This window comes from Mesocricetus auratus, unplaced genomic scaffold (assembly GCF_017639785.1).
Source record: "Mesocricetus auratus isolate SY011 unplaced genomic scaffold, BCM_Maur_2.0 Super-Scaffold_100051, whole genome shotgun sequence".
Classification (NCBI taxonomy): Eukaryota; Metazoa; Chordata; class Mammalia; order Rodentia; family Cricetidae; genus Mesocricetus; species Mesocricetus auratus.
The window spans coordinates 844226-856407 of NW_024429228.1; the positions used below are offsets into that span (position 1 = coordinate 844226).

At 45.9% G+C, this 12182-nt stretch overlaps 1 protein-coding gene and 1 pseudogene across 3 annotated transcripts in view; one reads left to right on the forward strand and one right to left on the reverse strand.

Moving 5' to 3' along the window:
• Window positions 1-4255: 4255 nt before the first annotated feature.
• Window positions 4256-5118, forward strand: LOC110343501 (annotated as a pseudogene).
• A 1149-nt stretch (window positions 5119-6267) lies between these two features.
• Window positions 6268-12182, reverse strand: part of LOC101833290 (multidrug resistance protein 2) — a 65133-nt gene continuing 59218 nt past the window's right edge. For all 3 annotated transcript variants that reach the window (XM_040735818.1, XM_040735819.1, XM_040735820.1), the window contains 3 exons: window positions 11013-11219; window positions 8374-8520; window positions 6268-7760 (listed from right to left, as the gene is read on the reverse strand). In XM_040735818.1, the coding sequence (XP_040591752.1) occupies window positions 7554-7760; window positions 8374-8520; window positions 11013-11219 (561 nt within the window). In that variant the 3' untranslated portion in view covers window positions 6268-7553. The remainder of the gene's footprint in view (window positions 7761-8373; window positions 8521-11012; window positions 11220-12182) is intronic.

Consider the following 12182-nt stretch of genomic DNA (forward strand, 5'->3'; position numbering starts at 1 on the left):
GTGTGTGTGTGTGTGTGTGAGTGTGTAAAATTATATGGTTTCAGGTAAAAATCGTGTTGCCATCTATGCTTTGTGTTAGAAAAGGCTTCTTAGCCCTGAGCAACACAGTAGAGCTGGTCCTGCTGGTGTGAGCGTGGGTGAGCTGGGCCCCAGGGTGTGAGAGCAGGAGACTGGCCCCCATTCTTGCTGTCTGCTCCATTGGGTGAGCCAGCTGAAGCAGTGCTGGAGAGCTCTCACAGGCGGTGCCAGTGAGGGAAAGCTGACAGGCCGACCAACTCAGCTACCAGGCCCAGAACCACCCCAACACCCACCCCATCTATGAGCCTTTGGAGCATACGAGGGGGCTGGACCTGCACATCCAAAGCTACAGGATCTCCAGGACACACGATGACAGTAGGATGTCCAAGAGGAATCCCAATGAGGGCCCAGTATCGAGGGTGTAACAGAAGCCAGAGGCCTCCAACCAGCCCAGTGACTCATTGCAATGAGCAAGCAAAGATGTATTGACTTAAAGGGCGACTCACTGGGTCACACTGCTGCTTCCACACTGAGAGTTTTCAAGTTTGTTTTAGTTTTGACTTTGATTTTTTCTTGCAGGGGTGGGCTGCAAGGGCAAAGGGCAGAAGGGAGGGGACAGGAGGATGAATGGGATCGGGAAGCACGATGTGAAATCCACAAACAATAAAAAGTTTAAAAGGAAAAGACTTGTTAGATGTTCATTTCTGGGGGACATGACACAAGGGCGATAGAAACTGGACCAGAATTGGGTACTTACCGCACCTCTACTGTCCGCCCAGGGGCCCGCCAACCTCAGGTGCGTGCCGCTGTAAAGGGATCCTACCACCCAAAGGTCTGCAGACTGGGAGCTGAGTAAGCAAAATGAGATTTTGTGAAAGGACCTGCTACTCAGATCAGAGGACAAATGGCTGCTTTGTATACCAGGACAGGCTGAAGCATGAACTGGCTCAAATCCAGAGGCTGACGCTGGTGACTCAGATAGAGGGCCGTCTTCACTGAGAGCTGGGCATCACTGGGTGACTTTGAGATGGATCAAGAGAAATCAAGAAGCCCAGGCCATTGTTAGTGTGTGTCCTGAGGCCTGTATTAGTTAGGGTTCTCCAGAGGAACAGAACTCGTAGAATGAATCTATAGAGAAAGAGAGCAATACACACACACACACACACACACACACACACACACACACACACACACACAGAGGATTTATTTGAGTGACTTACAGGCTAACCCAACAATGGCTGTCACCCAACAGGAAAAGTCCAAGAATCCAGTGGTTGTTCAGTCCACGTGGCAGTACGTTTCAGCTGGTCTGCAGTGTGCTTTGGAACCATGAAGGGGTGGATTCCAATGCCAGTGAAGAGAGAACCAAGGGCAAGTAGGCAAAGACCAAAGATTCCTTCCATCCTTGTCCTCTATACAGGTTGCTATGAGGAGGTGTGGCCCAGATTTAATGTGGGGTTTCCTACCTCGAATGATCCACTTAACTAAAAATCCCCCACATGTGTGCCTAGTGAACTGAGTTTTTAGTTAATTCCAGATTAATTCCAGATACAGTTGACAACCAAGAATAGCTATCACAGGGTCACACCTCAAAGACAAGTTGTTTTCCTGCTGAAGGAGTCCCTCAGCTCTGTGGGTCACAGCAACTTCTCAGCCAGTCTTTATCTCTCCTCCATCATGCCCAACTAGTCTTTGGGATATATATACTGAGACTCGTTGGGCATGGTGAACATATAGATCCATATATACAAGTTTCCCTCACAATACTTCTTTTGTTTATAAGTTTTGGTTGTTATGTGCCCGTTCCTATTTGCTTTAATAATTTTTTAAAATTATTTAAATTAAATTATTTAAATTATACATGTGAGGCCTCCATGTATCTATGCTTCCCGAGGTTTCCTTTATCGACTGCCAGTTACATTTCACTGTGGTCAGAAAAGACAACTATTATTATCTCATTACAGTTTATTGCTTTTTTTTTCTACCCCATAATGTAAGAAATACTCTGGAAAGTGTTTCATGCACTGATGGAAAGTTTATTCTGCAGCTGTCAACAGCTCTGCAGACACTGTTCAGTTCCTTCCGGCCTATGGTGTAGCTAACTGCGAGGTTTCTTTGCCACTTTTTCTTTTAGGTTTGATGGGATGTGGCCACTAAAATAGGGGGTTGAAGTCTCCCATTATTATGCATGAGATCTGCTCTCTCTTTACATATCTAATAATGTTTGCTTTGCATCCTTGCATGATGGGAACACCATCTGAAGTTGTCATAGCTCATCACTGAAGCCCTGGCGTGCTGCACGCTAATCCTCCTTGTCCCCTGAAGTTCCGTCTTTAGGTCTAGTGTGTATAAATGTGAGCAGCTGTGGTTGCTTTCGGGGCTCATTTGTGTAGACTCTCTTTGCCAACCTTTTCACTTCTAGGCTGTATCTCTTTACGCACGAAGTGAGTTTCCCGCGGGAAACATTTTTCACCCTCTGTTGACCATTTACATTCAAGGTTAGCAATGACATAAAAAAAAAAATCACTCCTGTCATTTTGTGGATTTTAAATTTTAAAACTCTCAAACTCTCTCTCTCTCTCTCTCTCTCTCTCTCTCTCTCTCTCTCTCTCTCTCTCTCTCTCTCTCTCATTCAAACAGGGTACCACTATGTACCCCAGGGTGGTCAGGAATTCATGATCCTCCTGCCTCAGCCTCAGCGTGAATTGCACCACCTTCCCCGGTTTAAATAGCTCCCAGGGGTATTGTCCCAGGTGCATTTTTGTAAGGCCCACCTGGAGGCGATGGACTCTCTTTGCATTGGCTTGTCTTACGTCTTTATTTTTATTCCATATCCTCTTGGCCTACAAAGATTCGCCTACGAGATTTGCTGCTAATCTAATGCACCGGGTGAGGGGGCGTGGCTTGTCTGAGCCCTTAGGTGTGGCTTTATCCTCTTCCATCACACCTCTTTTTGTATCTGACCATTTGACCAATGAACTGTGGGCTGGGAGTCTTCTTGCTATGTCTACTTGGGGACCTATTGTGCTCCTGGGTGTGTATCCAAGAGAAGCTAATTTTCAGCTATGGGTTTTATCAGGCAGATTTCCCACACCCTGTCCCCTTTCCTTTATCTTTAGGTAAAACGCAAGCGAACACCCCTTAGGAGTGGGCCGAGCAGAACGCCAATGGCCTCGATCCCATCAGGCTTACGTATCTCTCTTGGCTTCATCTCCCCCACGGTGGACACTTCGGGAGAGGGATGCGCTTTTCTTAGAAGCCCATTTTACTCAGAATTCAGTCTGTTATACATTGATACATGACTGACATAGGGATTTAACCCCCCCCCAAAGTTAAAGAAAATTCACTAAGGTAAAGGCTGAGGGCACTCTGGGCATGCTCCTCTGACAAGGAAGTCCCTGAAGCTGCTTTAGACAAGGCAGCTCTTGGGTTACTCTCGCCCACTGTCTTTGTCTTGTTTTGTCAATCTTCGCCAAGTAACAGTTTACCTTGGTCTGGGAGTCCCGAGCTGGTGGTGACTACCACCACTTATTATTTTTTGTGTCTAATTGGGGGGGGTGCTCTTTGGTTAGTCCTTCCTTGGCTAACTGGCCTAACAAAACAGTGCGAGCTCCCTTTCTGGAGCAATCACAGGGCAGACTCCAGGAGGCTTTCTGAACTGGGCTGCCAACCTGTCTCTGCTGACTTTGGGGAAGCTGCTGCTGTCCGAAACAGCATCAACTTACGTAGCGCTCAACTAAATTTCAGGAATCGATGTTGCTATATTGAAGCACATGCTTATTAAAAACACATGTTAGGTTGTTAATATTTGAGTTTTGATCAGTGACCTACAGAGTTACAAGTGTCATAGAAAAGATACCTTCAGGCGCTGGGCGAAATCCTAGGAACCGGCTACCCTGAGACTCATCTCGGCGGCGTGGTGGCTGAGGGATCCTGGCCTCGGAAGCACGCCACTCTGTCCGGTGTCCATCAGCAGAGCCTCTGACCCTGGCGGCCTCGCTCTGCACATTCTCAGATTTCCCTGGAGGATGGCCTGCATCCGACGGTCCCTGGACTCTTCTCCACTCAGCTCCCCTGGCCCCCAGCATTTCCCTGGAATGGCAGTCTGCCACGCCTTGTCCATCTGCTTCTCGGCCTTATCTGTCTGCACCAGACCCCAAATGGGCCCTCTCTTCCTCTGCTCCTGGCGTGCCTCGTGGCAGGTGCCATTGGCAGAGCCCTTGGTAACCCGATACAGATGGCAGCCGGTTTCACCAATGCACACCCTTGGCAGCAGACGGATGGTAGCTCAGGGCATGACCCTTGGTGGATTTATTGAGAGGCCCTGCTGTGGGAACCCCATGTGTGTATACACCACCACGAATCAGAATAGCGCAGCTAATGATTCCTCTGGCAGTAAGCCTCGAGAAAGAGGCCCTCCAGCTGGACTCATACCAGACCCCTGGCCACTCAGGACAGACTTCCACTGGGTTCCTGGCTTCCACCTCTGATGGTTTTCCATGGCTGCTAGACTGTTTTTTGGCCTCCCTGGGAGATTATATGTTTTCCACTTTGAATACCATCAGGAAAATCTAACTGTGTCTGTGAGAGCCTCAGTTGACTGACAGACCTAGCCTAGCTTGGGCCTGGGTGGCCCCTACCTGATAATTATAAACTCTTCTGCCAGGATCTCAAAGAAATTCAAGACCCAAACAGTTTTGTTGAGTACCATGCCACTGTCTCCTGTCCTATGCCTTCCACATCAAGCCAGTCTCTGGCGGCCCCCAGTGCCGCCCAGAGTAAGACATTACACAGTTAGGTTCTCAGTGGGCCTAGCACTCAATATGGATACTCTCCTGAGGCCTGCTTTCCCTGTTCCCTCCAACCCCTGCTTGGTCCAGGCCCAACTCTATATCCAGAAGTTTTTGGACTGAGCAGCAGCTGCCAAGGAGAGCTGCTCTGCTGCCCTGGGCCCCAAGAGCCCATGACCCAGTCTGATTCTGTGTGTAGCCCTGAACATAGACAGTACCTTGAGGCCAGCTGCCTCCAATCCAAAGGGCGGAGACCCCAACCTTGTCTCAGTACCTTCAAAATCTGTTAACTCCTATTCCTGAAGCTAGAGTCGGCTCATCTGGGGAGCTGAGAACCCCAGACAACAGAAGAATTCTGAAACCTTAGGGGACCAGGAAGTATCTCTCTGGGTACCAGACATCCCACAAGAGCCATCCTTTGATAAGTCCTAGTCCTCCCTCATCCCTGCCTTCTGACAGTGCTCTAGATGTACAGCAGGGCTCCTGGTAATGAAGGGCTGAGCACAGCGAGGTGACCCACAGCACCCAGACGGCACGGCGCTGTCTACAGATGACTCCACTGACCCATGGCTGGATAGCTAGACAGGCATGTGAGCTTGCCCTGCTCCTGCCAGAACGTGGGCCTGTGTTGGGTTCCTAGGTGGGGTCCTACCGCACACCTGGCCAGTTCCTACAGGAAAGTTTCTGCAGATCGGCTCCCATCAGACGGTAGCACTGTTGCTAGATGCTGTCCTGACAAAGAACCATGATGGTGTTTCTGGGCCCTCGCCCTGCCGTCTGACCCCTGATGCTAGACCACAGTGGAAAGAACCTTTGTTAAATGGTTTGGTTGGCTGGTTTGGCTTTTTGTTTTTGAGGCAATGTCTCACTACATACTCTTGGCTGGCCTGGAACTTAATATGTACCACGCTGGCTTTGATCTCACAAAGAATCCCCTGCCTCTGCTTCTGACTTCTGGGTTTACATCTTTTTTATTTTCATTTTTTCAATGGTGTATCTATGGAGTATAATTGGATACACAGATGTATAATGATCCAATCTGGTGATTGCCGTTTTCTTTTCCTAACTGTTAATCATTTCTTTGTATGGGATTGTATTTGCACTTCCCTCATGATTCTTTATAAAATGCATTATTGTCACCCAGAAGTGTATGTTTTGCTATGGAGTTATCTAACCTTCACGTCTCCTCCTAGTCTTTTCTGTCCTGTTACCATTATCTGCCTTCTGCTTCTACCAGATCAACTCTGAGAGCTTCCACGTGCAGATACATGTGGCATTTGTCTGTCTGTGCCTGGGCTTACTTACTTAATAGTGCCTTTGGTTCCATGTTGCTTGGACTTGTTTTGTTGTTTTTTATGGTTAAGTAATACCCAATTGTATGTATATACTGCCTTTTAAAAACCCACTCATCTGATATTGCAAAAAAAGAAAAAAGAAAGAAAAGAAAAGATACCTTCTATTTACCAGGGTATTACTAAGCAAGTCAGCTACTTTAACTTGCAATTTTTTATTTTTGAAATTGAACATTTTTTGTCATTCATTTATCATTGGGAACAACTGGATCATATCATTTCATTTGCTCACAGATTTTCTTTTCTTTTTTTTTTAAGATTTATTTATTATGTATACAGTGCTCTGTCTGCATGTATGCCTGCAGGCCAGAAGAGGGCACCAGATCTCATTACAAATGGTTGTGAGCCATCATATGGTTGCTGGCAAACCAACTCAGGACCTTTGGAAGAGCAGTCAGTGCTCTTAACCACTGAGCCATCTTCCCAGCCCCAGATTTTTTCTTTTTATGAGCACTTTATATATTAAAGATACCAATTACCTATAAATATGGCCCTAGAACTTGTGATTCTTACTTGCATTTACCCTGTGTTAGGGTTAAGCTTCTGTGATCTTTTCTTGCTTTCGTGTTTGTACCATGATGGCCTGAAAATCATAGCACATTTTAGATGTCTCTGATCAGAAAGGCCAGCTTTGGAAGAGATTAATAACCAGTAACAGTGTTATCAGAGTAATTAAATTTACAAAATTATAAGAGTCATTGAAGAGCTCATTATTAGGGCAGTAAAAGTTATTCTTGAACAATTCATACTTCATACTATACCTCCCTCCACTTCCCAAAATTGTCTGCTGCTCTGTGAGATCCACCAGCAACAGCAATATAAAATCCAGCAGACCAAGTCCAGGAAGCAGCTAAACAGGTAGCTTTGTTTGGCTTCATATAAAAAGGCATCCTGAATGGAAATTACTTAACTCACTTAACCATCCACAGAAAATAAACAGGTTCTTAAAATCCATTTTCTGAAAGCTGAAATTATTTGCAGCATACCATTTAGGAGAATATATAAATTCATACACATGACAGACAAGATGACTCCAGTTATATGAAAATTTAGTTTTTATAGGCACTTTATAGAATATTTAAGTGCTTTTTTTTTAAAAAAAAACCTTCATAATCATTTAACAAAGTAGGGGTGAAATTAAAACCTGGAACAAAATTATACATTTTATTTTTAAAAATTCTTTTAAGTACTTTTATGTTTCACATGATGCAATTAAAAACACTGCCCCAGTTAAATGACATTTTTTCAATATTAATTGATTAAATTACGAAGTTTCTGAGGACTGTCATCTTGACAGAATTACCCTCAACAGTGCTCACCTTTTTAAGCTTTGGTTAAATGCTGTGTGTTAATACAAATATTAAAAATATTTAACATCTTACATGGTCACAGTTCACGAGCGCTTTGCTCCGGCCTGCACACTGACCATGGAGAAATAGATGCCTTTCTGTGCCAGAAGCTGCTGGTGGGTGCCGTGCTCCTTGACCTTGCCATTCTGAATCACCACGATCAGGTCTGCGTTCTGGATGGTGGACAGGCGGTGAGCGATCACGATGCAGGTGCGCCCTTCCCTGGCTTTGTCCAGGGCTTCCTGGACAACCTGTGGACAGCCACACAGAAGATTTATGGCAAACGCAGTCCTCTCCCCACAGTGCCCTCCATGACAGGCCCCAGGACTTTTACTCTGCCCTTCAACCGTGGTGCTGGAGATGGAAGGGGGCAGAAATCGGAACCAAGGTTTCAGTCCCACCAGGAGAGAAGTGGACCCCAGTTTGGATGAGTTCTGAGACACACAAGGTAAGGGCAGTCAGTAGCGTCCATGCGACCATTTATAAACACTCAGGCCTTGCCACACAGCACGCCTAAAGCAGTTCTCTAGCCAGCTCCGCAGAGCATCAGGAAGCTGGAGCCATCACCAAAGCCATCACAGCCGTAGGCACCAGCAGCAAGTGTGTTAGGGCACGGCCAGACTTCAGCTCTTCACAGGCTGCTGCAGAGACCCCGCCTGCAGGAGCAGCTGCTGCCAGCATGCAGCTTGTAGACAGACACCATGGAGCATGAGGGTCCAGACTAGTTCCCCCTCATCACTTCAGGTCTCCTAAGTCCCAGCTGCAGGCACGTTTAAACTCCACTGGGAGCCAACAGGGTGACGCTCAGCTACTGACTCAGCGTTATCTGCCCTGGAAGAGAAAGAAGTCACCTCACATCCTTACCTTTTCACTCTCTGTATCCAGAGCTGACGTTGCTTCATCCAGAAGCAAAATGTGAGGCTGCCTGACGAGGGCGCGCGCTATGGCGATACGTTGTTTCTGCCCACCAGACAGCTGAGTCCCTTTGTCTCCTACTCTGGTGTTGTATTTCTGTAAACAGAATTTGGTTGTTCTGAAAACAGAGCTGATGACAAAGTGTAAACACAGCATGGCTACAGTCAATAGAATAATTAAATAAATTTAGTTTCAAAGGCTGAAAATAGGCTCACAGACAGCTAAAGTAGCCAGAGGGGGGAAAAAAGCTCTAGTTGGTAGGCTTAAATCTCTCTTTGAAAGCAAATATTTGAGCCCCTAAGTTATAAGCTTTAATGTAAACAATCCCAACTTTTTCTCTGCAAGAAGATAGCAATTCCCTTATCTTGCAGCTTCTGGTTTCACTGTGTTTGTAACAAAGATGGACAGGAGACAGGAAATGATTTGAACAGCTGGTTACAATAACAGAAACATCTTGTCACCAGTAGGTGACACCCTCTGCATGATTTTAAACTGAGCAAAGAAATCCTTTAAATATTAGCTTTTTGGTGTCTTCCTATTGAATTATCTCCAGTGTTTAAATGATTTTAATGTGTCCAGGAATCCCACTAAGCTTAAAACAGATCCTTCTGTATCTGATTCTAGAATCTCCTAAAACGGTTCCCCTATCAATCTCAACAGCCGAGAACTGTCACAAATTATGATATATGATGACAGAGACATGGGCTAAAAGACTGTATAATATCAGAAAGCAGGAGAGGATGCGACAGCATATGTAACCAGAAAACACACATCCTTATTTATTTGTGGGCCTTTGGCAGGTTAGAACTAGCCACAAACACAGCTCTGACTCTTGTGAATTTGACTGTAAAATCCATGCTCACCATAAGGGTGCCACTTTTTTTTTTGTTTGTTTGTTTGTTTGGCAACTCCATTTCTGTGGTGGGCAAAACAAGGTCTGCATTTGTGAAGAAGGCAGGCTCTGGTGAGGATGGAACGATGTTTGGAAGGGATCTACCCCTGAGCTACAGCTGCCCCAGAACCCAGGCACTCGGCCATGTCCTGCCCTGGGTGTGTGCAAGGCTACCACAATGCACTGACTCAGCAGTGATCCTTGGGGAGCAGAGAGGATGATGCCATTACCCCTGTAGGAAGGAGGAGACACACTGTGGCAGAGTAAGTCTAGGACTAACCAGTCAGCAGGAGATGCTCATAGAACAGGGCTTAATGACAGAGTGGTAGACCAGAAGTCCAGAATAGCGGGTCCTTGTGGGAGACCACAGTCACGTTGCTGTGTCTTCTATTCTGTGTCACTATTTCCTGGGCTTTAAATAACAAATAGACAGGACTGGCTGCCGGGTTCTTGCTCTTTTTTTTTTTCATTCAGCAGTGCTAATGTAGGGAATGAAAAATCTGCATCTATAACAGCCTCTAAGGTGATGGTTCAAGCTTGACAACAGTGAATCTCATTAGTAAAGGGGTCTGCAGACTTGTGCATTGAGCATTTCGGTCTCAAGAGTCAGTCACCCAGGGCTGGACTACACTGCGGAGGGGAAGGGGACAGACCTCCTTCCAGGTCATGTGCTCAGCAGGAGACGGTATCTGGGGAGGAAGCACATAAAAAGCTACAACTCAGGAAGAGTTAGGGCCGCTCCATCTTGCCATTCTTTTCTATGAGGTCTCTGCCTGCCTGGCTGCCTTGAAGCTTTTAATGTTAGCTTATAGAGGGCATTTCCTGTAATAAGTAACATAATCAGTGATAATGTGAGGTGGCATATTGTTTGGGTTAGACCTGGACAGATGGCTCAGTGGTTAAAAGTACTGGCTGCCCTTCCAGAGGACCCAGGTCAATTTCCAGCACATACGTGATAGATCACAACTGTCTTTAATTCCAGTCCCATGGTATCCGATGTCCTCTTTTGACCTCTATAGACCCTAGGTATAAATATGGTGTACAGGCATACATGCAGGTAAAACACCCATACACACAGAATAAAAACAATAAAATTAAAATAACTTACAGGAGGAAGTGAGAGGTAGTCCACAGGACAACAGCCTGAGAACATTTTAACAATCGGCATCCTAAGAATAGCCTGGGGCCCATGAAACTCACAATGGTAAGAAACTGTACAATACAGGGTCTTCTCAATGACTCAGCTCTGACTAGAGAGCTGTCTTTCTGGTATGGGTCCAGCTATCAGCCTGGCCTAACTCCACAAGGAGGCTTGAAGCTTGTAGAGGAGCTTCGAAGTTGTGGGTGGGATAGAAATGGAGACTGGGGAGAGATAGTAACGACCGTTTCTTTGGCGGAATCAGAAGACATAGACAGATATGGCCTCCTGGCCCTCCATGAAGCCCTGGAAAATGGGGACTATCTCTCCAAAGGGGTGATGCCTCCAGTCCACAAGCCTTGGCTCGATACTAAGCCTCCTCCTGGACAGTCCCTGAGGGGGTGTAACACTTCATTCCTTCCTCACAAGGACTGATACGATCAGGTAAACTCAACACCTGACAGGTAAGGGAAACTGTGGCCAGATCTACGTATACATGTGGAGTATGTTTTGGCTGCTACGCTTTCTTTCATAATCTTAATTTGGAGAGAGACATACGTTAGGCAGCGACTCAATGAACTGGTGGATGTTGGCCTCCTTGGCCGCCCTCACGATCTCTTCCTGGGACACGACCCTGCTGTTGTCTCCATAGGCGATGTTCTCGGTGATGCTGCAGTCAAACAGGATGGGTTCTTGGGACACAATGCCCAGGTGTGCTCGGAGCCACTGGACATTCAGTTGCTTTACTTCTTTGCCATCTAGAAACTGGGAGCAAGGGTTCACAGGTCAACTTCAGCACCAGCGTGATTCAGACTTAGCACAATCATTCTTTAAGATTGTGGGGTTCCCATGAGCTGAAAGGTTTGCCTGTATTACTTTGGATTTGTAAGGTTCATTCAGGGAATACCATAAGTATGCACTTTGGAGAAATACCCCATTTCCCATGTTTTAACCTCAGCTTTTGTCTCATGCAGTAATAAGCAAAGAATGACCTTCCTTCTAAAATTACCCATGTCTTTATCCCTCAAAACTGTGAAAGTATTTTGTGAAAGAGGCATTAAAGTAGCACAAAGAATTAAAGATACTAATTGGCTAATTCTAAAATACAATAATTATCCCAATTATCTTGGTGCAAACAATGTATTCCTAAGGTTCTTAGCTGTGGAAGAGGGGGACAGGAATGGGCTATTCTGAGGTAGCTTCTGCTAGCTTTGAAGTTGGAGGAAGGGACTATGACCTAGAAAAAAAGCAGAACAGCTTGTCTCTTAAGAGTCCCAATCTCAGGAGCTGAAGAGATGGCTTAGAGGTTAAGAACACTGGCTACACATCCAGAGGTCCTGAGTTCAATTCCCAGCAACCACATGGTGGCTCACAACCATCTACAATTAAATTTGGTGCCCTCTTCTGGCATGTAGGCAGAACACTGTATATGTAATAAATAAATTAAAAAAAAAAAGAGTCCCGGGGCTGGAGAGATGGCTCAGAGGTTAAGAGCACTGGCTGCTCTTCCAGAGGTCCTGAGTTCAATTCCCAGCAACCACATGGTGGCTCACAACCATCTGTAATGAAGTCTGGTGCCCTCTTCTGGCATGTAGATATACATGCAGGCAGAACACTGTATACATAATAAAAAATAAATAAATCTTAAAAAAATTATAACAAAAAGAGTCCCAATCTCCCCCCACCCGTGGGGGGGAGGGGGAGGATGGGCAAATAGGCAGGTGTATG